General features: G+C 42.1%; 1 protein-coding gene across 7 annotated transcripts in view; it reads left to right on the top strand.

The window, feature by feature from the left end:
• The window catches only part of NTRK3 (neurotrophic receptor tyrosine kinase 3), a 403,447-nt gene extending 383,376 nt beyond the window's left edge, over window positions 1-20,071 (top strand). For 6 of the 7 annotated variants that reach the window (XM_084773602.1, XM_084773598.1, XM_084773597.1 and 3 more), the window contains one exon: window positions 3,183-20,071. In XM_084773602.1, coding sequence (XP_084629728.1) covers window positions 3,183-3,368 — 186 coding nt within the window. In that variant the 3' untranslated portion in view covers window positions 3,369-20,071. The remainder of the gene's footprint in view (window positions 1-3,182) is intronic. The other variant, XM_084773599.1, reaches the window with a different exon arrangement.
• The last annotated feature ends 411 nt before the right edge of the window (window positions 20,072-20,482 follow it).

The following is a 20,482-nucleotide window of genomic DNA, read 5'->3' as shown; positions in this document are numbered from 1 at the left end:
CTTCTAAGGTGCTGTAATAGGACCCTACCCTTGAAGGCAAGCCTTCTTCCATCAATCATGCCCCCTTGCTCTACCCACAGCAGCAGCTAGGTACTGGCAGTACTGACCATGGCCTTAGCAGTGGACATTTGCAATCTGGATGGTTCTGCTATAGAGAAGATGACCCTGGGTGCCTTTAATCTAAGCTTAAGCAGCAGCTACTGCAGTTTGAACTGCATCCATGCTTCTGCCTGAAGGTGGAAGGAATAGAGACCAAAACAGAGAGAGATATGATGCCAAATGGTAAACACAAGTACTTGGAGACTTACCAGGTTGGCAAAGAAATTATCCATTGCAGTGAGCCATTGCAGACTCCATGGTGAGTGTGAATGGAAGGGGATGGCATAGTGAAGGTCACTCCAGGTCAGAGTGATGTGAGGCCCCCCTGGAGAAGGTACTGTTCTGCAGGATACTGAGATAGAGAGGGTGGAGGAGAAAAAGAGAAAGAGCAGAAGAGATGGAGAGAGGGGATTCTCACCCCATAAAATACATGCTAATAGGGAAGAGAAGGGAAACATTTGCTCAGATATAAGACTACAGAATTCTCTTTAGTATTAGTATCAGTATCAGTCTTAGAATTATTCACAGTATTCATGTGGAAATTCAAGTTTGAAGTAACCTGCTTGAGTCACACAGAGATAAAGTTAGAAGTTAAAATAAACCTAAAAGTTAGATGGCATTTTTGAAAAAGGCACATATTTCAATTTCAGTAACGAAATGTTTGACATCCCAGAAGAGGCCAAGCGTACATTATGAGTTGATACAATGTAGTGCCCTGGATAGGATCTTGGAACCGCAAAAGGACAGGAGGTTAAAAACTAAGGAAATGTGCATAAACTATGGCATTTGGCTAATGATGTAGTGACCAAATGTAGTGTATAACATGCTAATAGCAGGTGAATGGCAGGTCATGATGGGAACTGTATGTAGTTTTCTCAATTTTTCTTTAAACAAAAAATATTTTAAAAAACAGAGTTTCTTTCCTTGCTGTTGTGAGTGTTACAGCTATAACCATGGATGCGCAAGCATCTCCATGGTAAGATGTAAGTCCTTTAGGGGTACACCTGCCCTTGCCAGTGCCATTGGGCCATAAGGTAGCACCATTCCTTACTTTTTGAGAAGTCTCGTACTTATTTTCAGCCTAGCTTACAGTGTTTGTAGGTAATGTGTACACGTAAGAGTGAGTGTGGGATTCAGTTATGAAACTAGAAAGGAGGTGTTGGGAGGAAAGAAAGAAGTACTGGAGAAACCTGGAGGAAGGACAACAGGACACTTGAGACAGGAGAGCAGAAAGGATGGTGTGGAGGTGGTAGAAGGGAACAATATAGTATCCCAGGAAGGGCAGAAAATGGGAGAAAAAGAATAAGACCAAAATGTTAGAATGGAGCTTAATACTGCATTTGCTAATTAGAAAAATAAACTCTAGTGTTAAAATTAAAGAAAAGGAGATGGGGGAAAAGGGTAGTGCAGTGGAAATACATTCAAAATGCAATATACTTGAATAAAATGTCCTTATATAACCCAGTATTGTGTAGAATAGATATACACTAATGGGAAAGTAAATAATTGTTGTAAAACGTATCTGGAATGAAGGTATAGATAAGCACAAAAGTTGCCTACTCTGGAGGTCCTGGGTTCAGTTGCCAGCATTTCAAAGGAACTGTCTTTGAGGAACTGAAATCGAACTGCAAAGAACATACACGGGCCCCTTACACCTTGCAGCCATCCTTTCAGAACAGTGTATTTTTTTATTGTTGCATCTGGTCCTTCTGCTACTCCTGATTCCAGTCTTATTGACAAGGGTGATGTGATTCCCCGAGGCTGACTGACTTGCACTGGCTGGCCACCCAGGCAGTGGTGAACCTAGGAGCTCACCAAGAACTATGAGAAACCGAGGGAAACTGGGAGCAGGGAAGGTAGTCTTCCCCAGGGAACAACAGCAATTGCTTGCCAAACGGTCAGCCTGAAAATATTTGAGTAATGTTATATGAACTGAACGGGTTATAGTTAGGAATATATAGGCATACGTATATGCATACAATAACAGTGAAAGAAGGAACTATAAATTTGAACGAAATTGGGGAGAGGTATAAGGGAGTTTGGGAAGGAGGAAAGGGGAAGGGAGAAATGTAATTATAGTGTAATCTCAAAACTAATTTAAGAATATTTAAATTAATAAAAGTACAAAATTTTTTAAATAACAAGTAAGACAGGTAGAGGGTAGAGTTGACTTTGCTTAGAAAAAAATCCTAGGATTTTGTGCACAGAGGCTGTGGCAAGAGAAGAACTTGCTATAAATGGGAACCAGTGACTGAGAGATGGATCAGTGAACAAAGCACTTGTTATAAGAGCGTGGTGACTGGAGTGGAGACCCATAGAGCCCATATACACAGCCAAGCACGTATGGCATCTGCCTAGCTTATGAGCACTGGGAAGGCAAGGACAGTTGGCTAGAGGAGTAGCTTGAATTGGTGAGTTCTATGTTTAGGGAGAGACCCTGCTTCAATCAAGGCAGTGGCATTCAAGAAAGGCGGATATACAACTTTAACTGTGAGCTTCTACACCCCATGTATAAACATATAGACGCCCACCTTACCACATGTAAACCCATACAAACACATGCAAGCATGTGTGAACATGTAAACACATGCAGGCATGCAAAAACACATGCATGTACACTCACAATTAAATAAAATTAAATAGGAATTAAGAGGACATAGGTATGCAGGCAGGAAATGGGCAGATATCTAAAAAGGGTTTTCAGTATCACAGATGCTAAGACATAGAGGAATGGTGGTCAGGGCCCAATCTCTACAACAAGTGAGAGGAATGTAACTCAGACCTTCCAGCTGATAACCAGGACTACAGAACTTTAAAGTAAAAGGGGAGGGTACCTGGATGGAGTTAGGGTCCATGTGCCCTGGCCCAGCAGGAACAGCAGAAACAGCATCAGATCCACCTGCACTGCTCATTGACCCTGCAACCTCTGCACAAGTGGAGAAGAAAACCAAAGGCTGCCTTCATCCCAGATGTCGGCTCTCTGATGAGTCACATAGATGCCTTCTGCTGAGCACAAGTCCCAGGACCAAACATAGGCTTTGAATAAACTTCTGGATGTAACTTCTTTATCCTTGCCCTTTCAGGTCATTGAGTGCATCACCCAAGGCCGTGTCTTGGAGAGACCCCGAGTCTGCCCAAAAGAGGTATATGATGTCATGCTGGGGTGCTGGCAGAGGGAACCACAGCAGCGGCTGAATATTAAGGAGATCTACAAAATCCTCCATGCTTTGGGGAAGGCCACCCCAATCTACCTGGACATTCTCGGCTAGTGTGACTGGTGGCCAAGCATTTATACTCTGTTGCCTCCTCTCTCCCTGCCTCATTATCCTCTTTTTCCTCATCTCAACTCCTTTCTTCCATCTTTGACTGAAACGAACATCTTCATATAAACTCAAGTGCCTGCTACACATACAACACTGAATTAAAAAAAAAACAAAAACAAAAGGAAGAAACCCTGTAAGGCAATTTGACATATATATTTATATATATAACTATCTATCTATCTATATCTACAGAGAGTTACCTTCTCTAATACACAGAGAAGCTGCTGATAGAGAAAACCATAAGACAACAACTGAGAAAAAATTAAATATTATTATTAACACAAAGGAAATTCCCTTGACTTAAGCTGTGGCCCACACTTCTTCAGCTCTGGATTTCGGAGCTCTTCGTCTTGACCCTGCAGAGAGAGAGGCTGGGAGGAGGCAGGGTGGCACACAATCATCAGTGCACATGTGTGACCCATTGACGGTGCTTTGCAAGGAAACAATTCTGGAAGTCCAGGCCCTTCGGAACCATCTCTGGTCTGCCTTGACCTATGCCTCACTCTCTTCCCTTTTTCCTCCTCTTTGGGACACTTTTCTAATTTGTCTGTTCTACAAAGTAGACTAGTCCTGATGCTTTTGGAAATCAATGATGACACCTACGGGTAAATACTGAACAAATACCAACATCAGACCACACAAAGCCATCCATGGTCAGGTAACCACCTGAACAAATAAGAGCAGGGGGACTCCTGAGAGAGGAATCTCACCCTTCCGGATGTAAATCCCGCTCAAATTCCTTATAAGGCTTGAAGAGATTTGATCCTCTAAACTCAAAGAACTGGACTTGGTGAGATTGAAAGAACCAAGGAAGTAAGAGCAGTTGCAGTCTGAATCCTCTCAAGGCACTGTCACTCCTCTTTCCATCACTGGGAAAAAAGACTCTTGGCCTGTCCTTTCATTTGCAGGCCCTTGGGGAGCTTGGAGGTTTAGAACCCACATTATTTGGTATCAGCTACTAATGTGGACACGGCAGGCTTTTGGGTTTTGGTGGTGAGAGACAGTTGCTTGTGGGCCACAATTTGTCATCCCCTTGGGTCTTATTTCCTATCTGGCTCCCTCTCCCCATATCCTGAGGTTCTATCAAGTCCTGGGTGAACCCCACTGCCAAGGAAGGAATCCAGGTGAGAGTCCGAGACATGCGTGTTTCAAGGAGCTAGACACTGGCATTGGCGAAAGCCAGCAGAGAAGAATCTACTTGGCACCTGTGCTGGGCCCTTGGCATTCTCCTCACGTTTTCAGCCCTCAGAAGGATTGATGCATCTGCCTTTGAGCTGTTGTGAAAAGGCAGGGACTGAGAAATCGCTTTGTGGGCTGGGTGTGGAGGAGGGGCTGAAGCTTCTCTGGAAGACGTCCAGTGAGTGGCCAGTGCCGCAGACTTGGCATCTTAATGAGGACCAAGCTCCAACCCGGAGAGAGAATGAAGCATCTGAGCTGGGGCCAATCCCCTCAGCCCCAGCACCAGGGGAATCACTGCCTTCCCAACTGTGCTGCCCAGGACTGCAAAAGAGAGGCTCTCAGGACTGCTCTCCAATTCGACAATGAAACGCCCCAGGGAGGCAAAAGCCTGGCTGCACAGAGCCATCTTGCTGGGAAGGAGGGGATGTGCTCTTCCTAGGGTACACAACTCCCCACCTCATCCCAAGCACAGAGCTACCTAACAGACTGACATTTTCCTACCAGAAGCTCCCAGGAGCCGCTGACTACCGTTTTCCTTGCCAGCTGAAGGATCTGTCTATAGCCTGGAGACCTTGGCCAGCAAAGGCAGCTGACATATGAGCAACTCTGTGGTGGATTTAAGACTGAATTATGTGTTTGTAGTTTTCCTCTTTTTTTTTTTTTAAAGACCAACAAATATTTTTATTCAAATAGAAAAGAGCTGTGCTCAGATTGTAGCCATGGTTGGGCTTCAGAGCTCAGCAAGGCTGCTCAGCTGGACTGGGGAGAGGGCTGGGTTGACTGGGAATTCAGTGTGAAACATCTTACTGTGCTAGGTACCTGGTCCCTGAGGACATTAGGGGAAAGCTCTTTGGATTCCTTTCAAAAGAACCCTTGCTTTCCCGTGGCAATTACTTCTCTTACTACTCCTTGAATTGGTCCATCTGAGGCTTTTGGTCTCTGCTGGGGAGGTGAATGATGGGTGGAAATTTCCATTCAGGATTTAATCTGGATAACTAAGGGGGAGAGACTCAGGCAGGGAATAATTACAGGGGCCTGAGGGGGAAACTGTTTTCTAGTTAGAAATGGTGTTCTGAGATCTACCCTTCCCCAAACCCATCACTTAAGGCTTTTTGTTTACTAATGGTCTGGAAAAAATGGCGAACTGAAAGGGTTTAGAGACTTGCTGGGACAGTTAGGAGAAATGACAAGACTGAACTTACTCCTGTGTCCTTTGTCAGTTCCTTGGGCTTCCAGATCAACATCGGGGTCACCTCCTCTCCGTGTCCATTATCAGCTGCCCGTGTAACAGTAGGAGACAGAGGACAGTGGAGTGAGGAGTGGTGCGCAACGGGGCCAACCCTCTTCCAATCCTGGCGTCTTCTCTGTGGAGAGTGTGTTTTACATGTGAGCTTTAGAAGGTGGAGAAAGGGTTGGAGGTACTTCAGCAAGTAAGGAAATACAGAGCAAGCTTTGGACAGTTACATGTATTCTAGTGTTCTGGGGTGTGCAGGGTGCCCTCCTCCTTATTTTCCCACTTCACTGTGTCACGTTTCCCTTATGTGCACAGTAAGGGGTGCCCTTGTCATGACCTCATCCTAGCCTGGAGTTCTTAGCTTCTAACAGCACTGAATCACTGTGTCACTTTTTTTCTCAGCATCACTCTGGAATACCTAGGAAATCCTCCTTCAGCCTTGTGTGGGCAGAGGAGGTTGTCTCTGAGGACATACTGTGCTTGGGTTAGGGTTGGTGGCAGTAAGTCACTCTGGTCCTCTTCTTCACCTGTGTCACACATGTAAAGAGTCTAAAGGGTCTGAGGTTACTTTAGGCCAGAATATAGGAGCATTTTGTCTCATTCCCTACCCCGGCTTTCCCCTATAGCAGACAATTATTATTGGCGGTTTATTTATTTACTTATTTATTTATTTATTTTTTAAAGATCTAATGTGGTCCAGTGAATCCAGAAATGAGAGTCCGTCATCCCATGTAGCCGCTGCCAATTGTTCCATCCTGCTTCCTACATAAACACATTTACACCTTCAAAGAGCGTGCCAGATTCATTTAGTACTTAGCTTGAAGTCAACTCTACTATACATGTTTGTGAATGTTCCAGGGAGCCCATGCTTAACTCTGTTAACCTGTTACTGTCACCTGGGTCACTCCTGGACTGACAAAGAGTGACTTGGATGTTGACTGTAGAGCAGGCTGTCATGGACAAGGGTCTTCTTAGTTATTTGATTTGGACATGAACTTGATGCTCCTTTCTGATTATGTCTCTGACCTGGGAGTGGTTGCCGGGCTTACTAAGCCTACTCTAGTCAACAGACTAAGAACTTTGGGCTTTCTCCACTCAGCAGATCACGTGCAAGTTATTCCCGGTGAAAGCTTTTCACTGGAGGTGAAGATCCTCCATTTTTCTGGGCTTGAACTGAACAGTGTTGTTCACCTTTGGTGGCGCTTACCTTGAGGAACACACTAGTGTAAGTACTTCTGGTGCTAAATACTACAGAATCCAATGCCCACAGAAGATCTTCAATATAAAAGTAAGAGTGAGGCAACTGTGCTGCAAGAGTCCTGCAGACAGCAGAAAGAGCAGTGTGAACCCTGCCTCTGTGCTTGGCTACTCAATCAGCATCTTTTAGACTCTCAGTCTTCCCTCCTGAGATATATGAAGTTCAAATAGGTGGATCCTTAAGGTCAATTTCAGTTCGCAAGGCTATTATGAGCCCCATCTACTTCTTTATTCTAAGCTTGTACGCTGGAAATGAAAGATGAAATGAAAGGGAGGGAGAGAAAGGAAGAAAAGTTACTACTGTTGACCAAAACTAATCATAAAATGAAAATAAAGAATGTTTAGTGCCTGGTATGTTTGAAGGACACTGCTACAGGATCCAGACACACAAGTCAGGAAATTGATATCTGCGTTCTTTAAGAGAAACTGCTCTCCTCTTCTAGCCACCTTCCCCACTTCACATGCCCACACTGGCAGAAATGACTCTGGGGATATAGAGATAGTCCCACCCACCTCCCATGCAAGGCAAGTAGTAATCTGAACTTTCGGTCAGAAACTAGGAGGTTTTGTATATGTACTTGCTTTCCCCAAATCCTTTTACATCCAAGAACAGACTAGCAGTCATATTTCCTTCTCCTTTCTGAACCAAACAGCAACAGAATAATCTTTACATTTACCTGAGACTTTGATCTTTGCAATTCTTTGCTTAGTGGGGAGCACAGAATATTTGTGGATGATCAGTCAATGAATCAACATTTCAGCAGTTCAGTGAGCCACTGCCAAGCATTTCTGAAGTGTCTAGTGTCTGCTTTGGTTGGGTACCGGCTTACTAAAATGCACAAGTAGTTTACTTTAGAGAAAAAAGAATCACCTTGAGCTCAGACCCTGTAATCACTCACTATGATTTAGTTTTTCCAAGATTCACCTTATTTGGTAACAATAAATTGTATCAAGTAATACTTAATAGGTCTGGAAAGGTAACTCCAAATTTGAGCATTATTAGTAAGACACCAGTTTGGACTTCAAAAACTGTTTGGGGATTGCTTGATTCACTAGGAAAACATTCCTGTTCAGTTCTAGACATATGCGCATCACATACTCTCTCTATCCATGTGATGGTCATAGTTCCAGAGACAGCTCCCTGAAATCAGCAAGTCAGTTGCAGTTTGGGAATCTCTTTATACCTTGTTTTTCCTGGATGAGAATTGTAGAGGTGGACGGGCCTCAGAGATATTCAGAAAGATCCCAAAGGGCAACTGGTTACCTCATATAGTTTGATCCTCTGCTATTCCCTACATTAAATTATATTGAAAATAACACCTGAGAGACTCAACATCATCCTTTCTGGTATTTGAGAACTCACCACACAGTCAAGATCACCCTTCCTGGTTTTCTGGTCGCTCACCACAGAGAAATCCTTTGCACTTACATTTTGTTTGGGATTTGGTATTGATGGTACCGGCACAGCAAAGGAAACCTCTCCCAGGAGGGCCAGGACAGAGGGGATCTGAGAGGATAATAATTGATTTATTTTTCTCTGATAGGCACTGGCGAGGGTGTGGTGCTGATGGCTGTTTGTGTCAATGCATTGGGTATTAGGTTTTGTTCTGCACTTGGGCACCTTGGCCTCTGACAGGGTTCCTGTTTGTCTGGTACATTCTCTCCAGACACATTTTTTTTGTTTGTTTATGTTCAACAAGTTTCTCATGTAACAACAGAGGCACCTTTCTGTGAGATCTGTGGAGATGTAAGCTCCACCTGAGAGAACATGGAATACCTTTTTTTGTTGTTGTTGTTTCCCTTCTTATTTGCAATATTAAATTGTACATAATCATCAGTTTCATTATGACATTTTCAAATGTGTGGGTGCTTCTAATTCCTCTCGAAAGTCAGAAAGTTTGTATCGCCCTTCCTGTGGACAGCTAGGTTCCAGCTTTACAGGAAGGCTTGATTTGACATTTGCTATAAGAATGATGCCTTAAACCAGCAAGCAAAGTTTTCTTTTTTTCATACAGAGGTAAGAGAGTAAATTCTATTAACTTTTCCGCCTAACTATCCAGGAATATATTGGAGCCCCAAGGTCTAAGCTCAGAGCTCTCAAGAGATTTAGCCCATAGACACTTCTAATAGAAGGCGGATTGAGATAACACAAGGAAGACAAGGAACCCACTCTACCCCGCCCCTCCTTCTGAGAAGCTCCTAGGCATTTAGGTATTGCTTTCACTCAGCATCTCTGAGCCAGTCCTGTTGCTTCTCCTTTTAAACAGCCAGGAGTCTAGCCTTCTTTTCTGCAAGAATAAAGGTAGTGTGAGAGCCCAGCTACGCACTGTGTAGTCTAGCATCTCTTTGGATTCGGGATCCCCTCAGACAAGTGGGAAAAAAAAATCACAAGCTCACATCCAAGTCTGGTATTTATTATTTCAGTTATGAAGCATTCGTAGGGGAGGTGTGATACTTTAAAGAGAAAGTCAGTTTATATTCTCTGAAGTAGCAGGACCTACTCGATTTCTCCCGATGGGGATTAGCTCCTCATCCGGCTTTATTCAAAAGCTGCCCGGTACTTACCTGCTGCCCTTGAAGCTGCTTCTAGGGTGTAAGAGTAACCCTGGTCCAGGTATTGTGACTTCTCCTACCCAAGGAGAGTAGTACATTTCAGTGATGGTTTCCTTCCCTCTGCTTTCTCATTTCCCCTTTTCTTTTAGTTCACGTTCTCTGGCTTCCATGGGACAGAGCATCTGGCTTCTTAAAGTCTGCGAAAGTCTTAATACAAGGTGAATCCCAGCACCACAAACAGTTTGGACTTCAAACAGTGAGAAAATTGGCGCTGAACGATTCGGCACACAAAGCAGAAAACTTTCATTTCCTGCAGGCAGGATGGAATTGACTGTTATATTAAGACTTCTGAAGGAGCCCTGCCCTGGAGTAATTTCAGTGCTGTCAGACAATGTTGACATCTAGATTAACCTCTGTGCAGTGAATTTGACTGCACAGCTCATTGAGATGCATGTGGCACGTCCCTGTAAATCCCATCTGAAGCCCTTGGTGGCCCACCCACAGCAACCCCTTCTCCCCGTCTCCTCCTACTGATCTCACAAGCCATGAACTTTTAGCCTATGGGAACAAAGGCACTATGGCTGGGGTCTGACCCCAAGAGAGGGAGCTTTGACCTTTCTGTGAGCATGATAGAGTCTTGAGCCAAGTTTGCTGTTTGGTCAGAGTGACAGTGTTTGTCTCTGTGTTGGTTTTCCCCTGAGAGGACATGAAAGCCATCCCAGTGATGATAAACAGTTCTCTACAGCAGATCTCAAAGTGAAATGGCCTGCAGACGAGCCCAGAGCTCAGAGTCACTCCATCCATATGCCCCCAGTCTTCCAGGGTTGCAGGAATACAGCAGATACAGCAAGGTCACGAGTGCAGATGAGGTGGGTGGGGTCTGAGGACTGGAAGGGCTTGTCCTTACACAGATGTTTCCTCTAAGCCTTTCAAGAATGGCGGCCCTCACTTCTAATCTCCTGGCTGGGATAAAGGATACAGCCCTTTTCTAAACTAGTGGTTCTCAACTTTCCTGATGCTGTGACCCTTTAATATGGTTCCTCATGTTGTGACTCCCAAGCATACAATTATTTTTGTTGCTACTTCATGACTGTATTTTTTTTTTTGCAACTGTTATGAATCGTAATGCAGATATCTGATATACAGGATGTTCTTAGGTGGTCCCTGTAAAATAGGTCATTCGATTCCCAAGGGGGTTGCAGCCCACAGGTTGAGAACCACTGCTCTAAGCACTAGTTTATTGGCTTTCTTTGTAGGAAGTGTTGCCACGCTAAGATCTCCTGGGCAGATGAACCCTCTCAGATAAGATGGCAAGCATAAAAAAAAAGTACACATGTGCATCTCATGCATCAGAAGTTCTGAAAAGAAACCTTCAGCTTGGCCCTAACCACCTCCAGACATATAAAAGCTACTCAGCGTAATCCCAGGCATTTCTTAAAACATGCTTCAGGATTTTAGAATGCCCTGCTCAAGTCCAAAGAACAAATTTCTTTGCAGAGTTTTTGAGTCTGATTCTCTTTCAGGTTATTTTTTTCCTGTCTTTGCTTATTTAATGTAAGTAGTGGGAATCTCTTTGTATACTTTTAGATATTTCTTTAGGAGAATTGAAAGTTTTTAGCCAAGGACATTGTGTTTATTGACTTAGAAAATAGATTTCTGGGCTGAGTAATACAGCAGTTACACGGAGGCAATCTTGATGACTTTATTTAAAAGCAATTATCAGAGCTGTGTTTCCTTCTAGATTCTCATGCTGATATAGAACAAATCATATCCACCCTTTTGTTATTTATGATATCTATTCACTTCCACATATAAGCAAGCACATGCATGCAAATGCCTAGATAATTCTATTGCATATAGACCACAGTGCCCCATTTCTGTTGCTTTCATTGATCTCAGCATGTGTGTGCAAATGAATGCACCACACATGTTGTTCCCTCACTGTGGCCTATCATTATTTGTATTAGCAGCACAAAGCCTATAAATTTCTGCACTATGAGTTATTTACAAAGTTGAGGGTCCTTTGATGGAGAAAAGAAAACACCCAAGTTTCTCAAAAATTTTATACGTAAATATAGGACTCTTCCCTATCTTTTTTTCAAACTATGAAACCAGACTGAGATTTGATTCTCTTTTTCTTGTTAATTAACTTTCTGGGGAAAGAGGCAGCAGATTCATCATCAACGTCATTTATGAAAGTAGATATGAACTAGTTTAAGCAGATTATTGGCCCAACCATTGGATATAAAACTCAAGCATTCTAATTGAACTGTGACATGAAGTCCTTGAGAGACAAAAAGAGAGCTGGCCTAGAAGCTAGGAGGCTGGCATCTAGGGCACTTGGCTGGGTAACTAAGTAAGTCATCAGCACTTAACTGAAAGTGGGCAAACAAGTTGCAGCTTGTGTTCCTTCTCAAACTGCGTAGACTGGGAAAGCCACTCTGTTCTAATCCATTGCTTAGATTAGTAACCAGGAGAGTAAATCATAGCAGGTATCCCTGAGAGCACTTTTGGAGACACCCCGCTCCAAAAGGCCCAGCTCCCTACCCTTATAGGTTAGGCTCTAAGCCCTAAAAGGGGGAGGAGAGTCTAGGTGGCTCCTCTCCTTAGCCTGAGCATGTTGTGATTTAGTCTGGGTTTCTGCAGAAAGAAACAAGCTGCTCACTCATCCATCCATCAGTCTCTTTCCAGCCCCATGGACCAAATGATTAGCCCCTCATCGGTGCCTCATCAGGTGCTTTTGCACCTGAGACTCTGGTACAACAGGCCTATTATAAGGCCCCAGTCTGTCATTTTGAAGTCATCTCATCCTTCTGGCTTGGTTATTAAGGGCAAAACTTCTTTCAAATGTGTTTCCTTGACATTTATCTTTTGTTTCCTGACTACTGAATATCCTGGTAAATGACAAAGCACACATTTCTCATTTTCTAGTCTACTATAAGCAGGGGCATGTCTCTCCATGGACTAAGAGCTCTGTGTATTAGCCAATGTCTACCCACTCTCAGAACAGTTAGAAGAGTGACTCACCAGTTTTGGTGGAAATGGTCTTTGCTGTGATGGCACTAGAAAGGGTTGTACCTTAAGAAATGAACTTAAGAACCATGCCGTGGAATGATGACTATGATGAAAAACGGGCCAACTGAAGAGCCAGCTGGGAGGCCAATCCTCTTATTCCACAAATCATTTCATATCAACAGTTGCTTTGACTGTACCAGAATGGGACTTACAGATACAAAATACTAGTCAAATTAAATCCATCATGTCTGACACAATCACTTATTTAAAAAGCAAACAAACAAACAAGAACAATGTTACCTTTTCTTCCAGGAGCTGGAAAGATTGCTGAGATTTAGAGCACTGGCTGAAGTTCAAGATGAGCTGGGTTTCGTTTCCGGCACCCACATGGAAGCTCACAATCATCTGTAAATCCAGTTCCAGTAGATCTGACACCCTCTTTCTGCATGGAAGTGGTACACAGGCATACATACAGGCAAAACTTTCACATGTATTAATTTCTCCCCCATAACTCTAGACAATATAAGACTTTTTTCTTGGTTTCTACTAATACTTTCACTGTGATTCCCAAGCTTTTCTGGCTGCATTTCCTTAAGAAAGACTTGCTGCTCTATTTTGTTTAAGGGCTATCAATGAAGAAATGTCAAGACAGGTGAAAAGTGAGGGAGCAATGGAAATAAAAGGTAGACGTCTTGTGAGATTTCTTTCTTTCTGATCAGCCTCTTTCTTTATAACAACTCTGCTGAGGGCCTCCTGCATGTCACAAGGGATTACCATGAGCAACAGAGTCCACCCCGAGGTGGTGTCTCCAATGCCCCATGGTGGGGAAAGCCCACTCGTTGGGCAATGAATGCTGCTCAGTGTTGAGACTTTTGATTTGTGTTGTATTTGAGGAACACTTTTCTTATTCCCTCTCATGTCTGGTTTCTGGAGCTAGTCATTAGCGTTTGCTCACTTTGAATCACTATTGCATATTCAATAATGGAAAACATCTTGTATTCTCACTAGCAGAAAGGTATATTTTACCCAGTTGGAAGGGGTCATTAGTAGATTTTATTTTCTGGCATGAAACCCTGGACATCTTTTTTTGCTTTAATTCCTTACCACTCAGTGTTGCTTTGAAGAGGTTCTGTAGATTTCAGAATAATGCCTGGTAAAGTAAGGCTGCATGACGCTTCCTCTTTAAACTGAGTGGTAAAGGTGATCTTGCAAGGAGCATGGTTGCAAGTGATAATGATTTTGAAGCTTTCTAGGGACTGTAAGGGGTCCACACAAAGGGAAGACGGGGATAATCAAAAGAGAAAGAAAACCATCCCTGTGAAGACCAAACGCCAGGCCTCATTTTCAATGGCCCAGAGCACAACAGGGTGTTTCCAGAGGGATTCCTGCTGAGGACCTTGTCTGACTGCAAATGAAACCCTAGCCAATAACTCCTGAGGCTCAGATTGCCAAGGTTACAGCAATGAAGTCATTTACAGTGCCTAAAAACGCCCCAGGTGCTTGTGATGCCAAGCACTATTTTAAGTTCTTTGCCATGAAGACTACTTGGAAAGTGAAATCTTTCAAATGTTATTTCCCTTCAATTTCCAAGTAGCCATCAGGTGTGATATGTCTGATAAAGTGTTGTCTGTGTGCTGTAAAAGGATCTTGACCACTCTTGAGAGAAAGCAGAACACAGCCGAGTACTGAGAATCCTGAGAAACTCATAAATGTTTCACACAAGTGCAGAAGATCACAGCTTCTTTTTTTCTTTTGACCTTGGGTTCAGTGTTTGCTTTTCTGATGCAGGAAAATAGCACCCTTGTTCTAGATCTCCGTCTGAGTGACTTTTCCCCCTACAGTTGTCTGCCAGGTAGAAAACGTGCTGGCTTTGTTTGAAATGAGAATCCAAATTGGGATATGCTTGTAAATTGTGGTGTGAAATTGAAGAATGCGATCTGGTTCAGGGCAATGCTTCCTAATTCTTTTCGATAATCTTGAGGCTCTTCTAAGCATTACCAAGGCTTGCTTGGAACATGTAGTTTCACAGTGTGGCTTCCTGTACATGGGACTGATAAATGAAAGATCTCAGAGGTTCATTAGAGAAGTAAATTGCTGAATATGGAAAGTTTGAGCCAAAATGCTAACAGGAACAGCAATGCATGTTTTAATGCATGTTTTCATTCTCTTCTGTGAAAGTTTAGCCTTTTGGGGGGCCATTGGGATATTTCCTTTCTAAGGCTATCAAAGATTGATTATAGTTCATGTCTAAAAGCAAAGGTTCTCTTGAGCCTGTTGGGGTTGGAGGTAACCCCAAATGGCCCATGTTATTTTTCTGATACTGGTACCACAGCAACTGAAGTCTTATTGTTTATGTTCTTGGACCCTGGTTGGTTGACATAAGAGATTTGTCAAATAAAAAGAAAAAAAAGAAAGGAAGGAAGAAAGGCAGAAAGTTAGGGCAAGACAATTCTCACTAAATGTGGAAGAAAAAAAATCAGTGCAGTTCTGCCAGTAAATATAAAATTTATTCTCTTTTCAAGGTGAGTTTTACTTTGTGAGTTGTGTGTGTGTGTGTGTGTGTGTGTGTGTATTTGTGTGTGTGTGTGTGTGTGTGTGTGCATGTGTGTTCACTTGCATGTGGTTCTAAGGTATGAAGCAGGTCAGAAGCAGCTGTTTATACATTTAGACTTTCTCTCAAGCACAGTAAAAGCTCTGCTCAGTTTCTTGGAATGTGACACTAAAATTAGTGTTACAGAGGAAATAAAGTCCCATGTTTCTGAACAAGGTGAAATAGTTCCCAAATATTTCATTCTGAAATCTTCAGTCATAGCAAATCAAATCAACCCCATATTTGTTATTGATACCAGTGCAAAAAGAGTCAGTGCCCAACACCTGCAGACTCTAGTATTTTATCTGTCTGTGGGCCTCTTTTCTGAAGTAATGGAATCCCTAATTTGTGCCAGGAACTTGGCCAACAGGACTGAATAATGAGGCAGCTTAGATAGTTTAGAGTAAGCTACCCATGTAGATTTTTGGCAAGGCATTAATTCTTCCTCACAGGTATTAAGGTTATTTCAGAACTATTTTTTGCCTCAAATGATATTTAAAGAAGAGACTTTTGGAATACAGCTTGAGATATTTCAGCTACTGTCAGGATCTGTGAAAAGATGATTTAGTTTCATAGGTAGTTTTTGTCTTTGTTCATCACGGAAGTGTAAATTCCACTGTGACCCTGCTCTCTGTTTTCAGCACCAGGGACAGCAGTCATTTCCCTCTCTGAGGTCTACTCTTGCAATTGGATTTCCAGACAGGGAAGGACAGAATTTTTTTCACATCACTTCCTACCCACTGAGCCTCAACTCGGAAGGTCTCCCCCCACCTTTGGTTTTCTGAGACAGGGATTCTCTATGTAGTCTTGGCTCTTCTGGACTTACTTTGTAGACCAGGATGGCCTTGAACTCACAGGCTGACCTCAAACTCACCGGCCTCTGTATCTCTGAGTGCTTGGATTAAAGGCATGCACAACCATACCCTGCTAACTTGGAAGATTTTATTTTTAAATTTAGGTCCTTATATATTTAATTTTTCACAACTCAAGAGTTACCAATCTAGTTGGTGATGTGAAGCTGGGAGAGCAGAGCCTAAAAATGAAAGGGACTAAAGTCTCATCCAGTAACCAACTTTATTCGAAGCATCTGACAGTTTATGCTCTGAGGGTATTCTGAGGGTTAAGTAAAGTCATGAGCAAAGCTCACACAAGCTTAGGCTGTATACAGTCACAAGGACAGTCATGCTTGGAAACATCTTTGAATAACAAAAGTAAGCTGCAAAGTGTAATCTGAAGCAAACCACCTCCTATTTATTATACCTGGGACTGACAATGACCCATGTTATGGAGGAACATGGTTACAAGACTTTTTTTTTAACCTTGTTTCCTTGGAGTTATCTCACAAGCTCTCAGTATTCTCCTAACGAAGTTACATTTGTGAACCATGTTTTGACATCTAGGAATAGCTTTTATTTTCCCCTAAGCCTGATACAACCGTTTTTACTATGTTCTTGACCTGATAACAAAGTATAGACTATTGCATCCAGGTTTCTCAGCACAGAGATAGTAAAGACACGGGGATATTAGTGGTGGGAATGCTTTGGGACAGGAACTTCTTCTTTATTAGGTACCCTTGACTTGCAAATTCCTATAAGTAATACTCTCATTGACAATCACTTTTTAAAAGTTATACCTAATGCTCACAATAGATAAGGCCATGGTTGATTGGTGTGCACCCAAAGGCAGTAATTCACAGTGGTGGAGATAAAGTTATGAGCTTTGAGGACAAAGAAGGGTCTAGCAATGTTGTCGTTTTGGAAACTTATGGAAAGATACTACTTTGAATCTTGGCATCCAGTTCTTAACCTTGAGTGCTGTTCAACAGCTGTTTTGCCTTAAACAGTCTTGGTTAAGATTGGAAGTAGTTCCTCGTGGCTTTCCCCAGGCCAGTCCAAAAGGGACACTGGGGAAATGAGAGCAACAGAAGCACATCTTGTCACTATGCTTTTGTGGTCGTCCAGTTTTCCTATAGCACAAAATAATGTGTAGGTGTCACTCAGAGGCTAGGCAGTCTTCTCTTATTGACTTGGCATTCTCCTGTGGGGCCCTCTCCAAGATCGTAGTCAAATAGCAGCGGCTGCTCCTCCTTCTCCTTTTCTTCACAGGTGTTACTCAAACTCCCTTTTGGCTGCCCTCAATGATCTGTGTCCTGATCATTCTATCATTCTTTCTAGCCTTCCATGTCTTCTCTCTATTCCTTACAAACGCTTCTTTCCCCCTCATTGTTACTTACAACAACCCATAGAATTTAATGATGAGACAGCAGGCAGTATTCCTTTAAAGTGTAGGGAAGCAGGAGAAGCAGGCTGGAGTCAGGCCTCAGAAAAACAAGTTTAACAGGGCTGTGACGTCTAACCTTGGGATGGATCTTAGGAAGAATGCATCTCTCTCCATTCCTTGCCTTCTTAAATGAGCCCATTCATGCTCACACTTGTCATGCAAAGAGGACCATAGCATGCATTTCTCTGGGTGGTGTTCAGAGTGAAGACAGAGTGGGCATGTAAAAATATCTTCTACTTAGAATCTGTTAAAACAGGAGAACTTTGTTTTCTATTTTAATCAAAGAATCTTCATAGTATAGAAAAGATATGTGCAGAAAAGACCTTGAGCTATAGGAGAGCTCCATAAGAGAATATTTTCAATGAAACAGACAAAAGAGCTACACATACATCACTCATGGAACATGTGACTCTCTGGCAAGCAGAAAGGTGATCTGAGATGAATGGAGAGTAGACACTTTTGATGCCTCAGGATGGACAGGCCAGAGCTAAACCCCAGCAATGTTCTTGTACTTTTTCTGGAAAAAAAAAAACCTTAAAAATTTCAAGGGCACATCTAGCTCTGCCTCTTTAGAGGTGAGCTCAGTGCTACTTCTGGGTTCTTAAGGCAAGTGCCCTGTAAACACCAAAGTCTTGTATTTTCTACTCGCAGCCAGCACTGGCTGTCCTGAGTGGGATGTTTTTCCCTTAAATGAAAGGGTCTTGTTTCAGGAGAAGTGTCCTTTAAACATCCAGCTAAAACTGGAGGTAATTTTTTGCATGAATGGCTTTTTACAGCTAGGTCTAAAGCAGAACAAAACTTGTATTAAACTAAGTGCTACTTTACATATCTTATTTCAAGGGAAATGAAGGATTTATTGCCGTGTAAATGATATACACTGATTTCTTTCCTACTGGACATTACATGTCCCTTTATCTTTAGGCTGATGTTGTGCAGCAAACTTTCAATATCTGGAAAATCAGCTGGTACCTACTTCAGAGCACTAGCAGGACATTATATTCCCAGCGAGGAATTTTGCAAATGAAGTTTGGGTGCTGATGCAACTGATTTCCATTCCCCACCCCTAAGCTTTCTGTACTAAATATCTGTAAAGTGATTATATCTTGTCTGACCCCATGTGTTTGTGTGTATTTCCCAATGTTTGTATAACTATAGTGGCAATCTGAAGGGTTGTTTTTATTTATGGCAACTGCTGAACAACGGTGGATGTGGCATAGGGGGACACATGTGACATATTCACATAACAGTTTTGGGGCTGAGCAAATGTACTCACTGAGTTTGGGAAGTGGGGTGAGCTTCAGTATAGCTTGGCTTGGGGCATGCTCAACTGACAAGGTATTGTTAATTGCTGAAGAACTTGATGAGGCAGAATTAGGATGTGCTCACCCACATCTTAGGTTGTTTATGTAAGTCCCACCTGACCAATATTCAGCTTTATTTTTGACAAAACTATTCTTTCATGATGCTCACTGTTTTATTTCACAGGCTACTGGGAAGTGCCTTCATAAGTGTTTGCTTCCCAAGGTTGGATTCCTGAGCTGTCAATATAACAGACTGTGGTGTTAGATACAGTAGGATTAACTCATAGTATCCCTTCCTTGAGAAGTCATTCCTTCCATTATTTTCCCTCCTTAAAAATTAATTTCCTTGTTTGTGTTAACTTTCTTTAGATGTGGAAGTAATGCAGACTCTATCTAGTTAAAATAATGACTGTGTTTGCCTTTGGAGAACAGGTTCATAGTCCTAAATAAAACTCTTCTAGAAATGTATCTTTTATGGAACAGAGCAAAGTCAAAATAGCATAGAACCAAGAGTAACTTAGTAAGATGACAAGATGGTCCCAGGGTAGAAAGAGGTGTTCTCAGTTGACATGAAGAGTTGTGTTGGAAAGGCAAGAACCCACCCTTCTTCTATCCCCATCCTGCCTCCCTTCCTCCTCAACCTCAGAAGAAAACAGAAACTTATTTTTTTAAACTGTATTAATAATTTATGTTTAATACAAAAGGATGATTTAATGGTATCACCAAAGGTCATTTCTCTCATTGTGCATGTCCTTCTCTCTCAACCCCATACATTCATCCCATTCTTCACCCTCACTTTTATCCCAAGGCAAAAGTGTGTCATCTTCAAAGTCTATGGGTGTTGGAGTTACATGTGGGGGTAGAGACTTAATACCTTGACACTAACAAAAGCCAACCATTCTTCAGTTCCAAGTGAGTTATTACAGGAAGAAAAACTCTTTTATTGGTTTGTGTTTAAAATCATTTATACATATATATGTATATATGTGTGTGTATGTATGGACATATGTATGTATATGCACATGTACATGTATATATGTATATATCCATTTCAATATAAATATATCATATGTGAGAGTTGTAAATACTCCTTCGTCATGCATCTGTCTTCCTCATAGTATCATATCGTCAATGTTATGTTAACAACTCCATTTATTGATTGATGAAATCATGTGTAGACCTGTATCCTTCTGACATAGTTTATGTAAGGTCTCTTCTCAAATAAAGTATAAAACAACAATGCCCTTTGTTTGGATTTATTTGTTATGTTTAAAGGTAATCTGAAAGTTGAGTAGGTCTGAATATTCACAAACACCATAGCAACAAGCATCATCTTGAAAATTTCCACCCTCTTTTGTTGATGTAATGTGAATACTGAGTTGAAATGAGTTTTTAAAGAGATACATACATGTGTTTATAAGTTGAGAAAGGACCCAAGGGAAGGTCTGAATTCAGCAACTCTAGGTCATGATGAGTTCCTGTTTTCCTGCATAGTATATTCAACACCTCCTTTGCAGTCACTGAAGTTAACAATGTAGGAGAAATTATGTTCTCTTATCCCTTCTTTACCCCAAAGGTTTTATGACTCCTTTACATAATTACTTAGTGGTCTATCAAGAGCTATTTTCAGTAACTTCTTTAAAAGGTATTG

Source organism: Acomys minous (genome assembly GCF_964271855.1).
Source record: "Acomys minous genome assembly, chromosome: 2".
In the NCBI taxonomy this organism is placed as follows: Eukaryota; Metazoa; Chordata; class Mammalia; order Rodentia; family Muridae; genus Acomys; species Acomys minous.
This window is presented reverse-complemented; position numbering and strand designations above follow the sequence as displayed.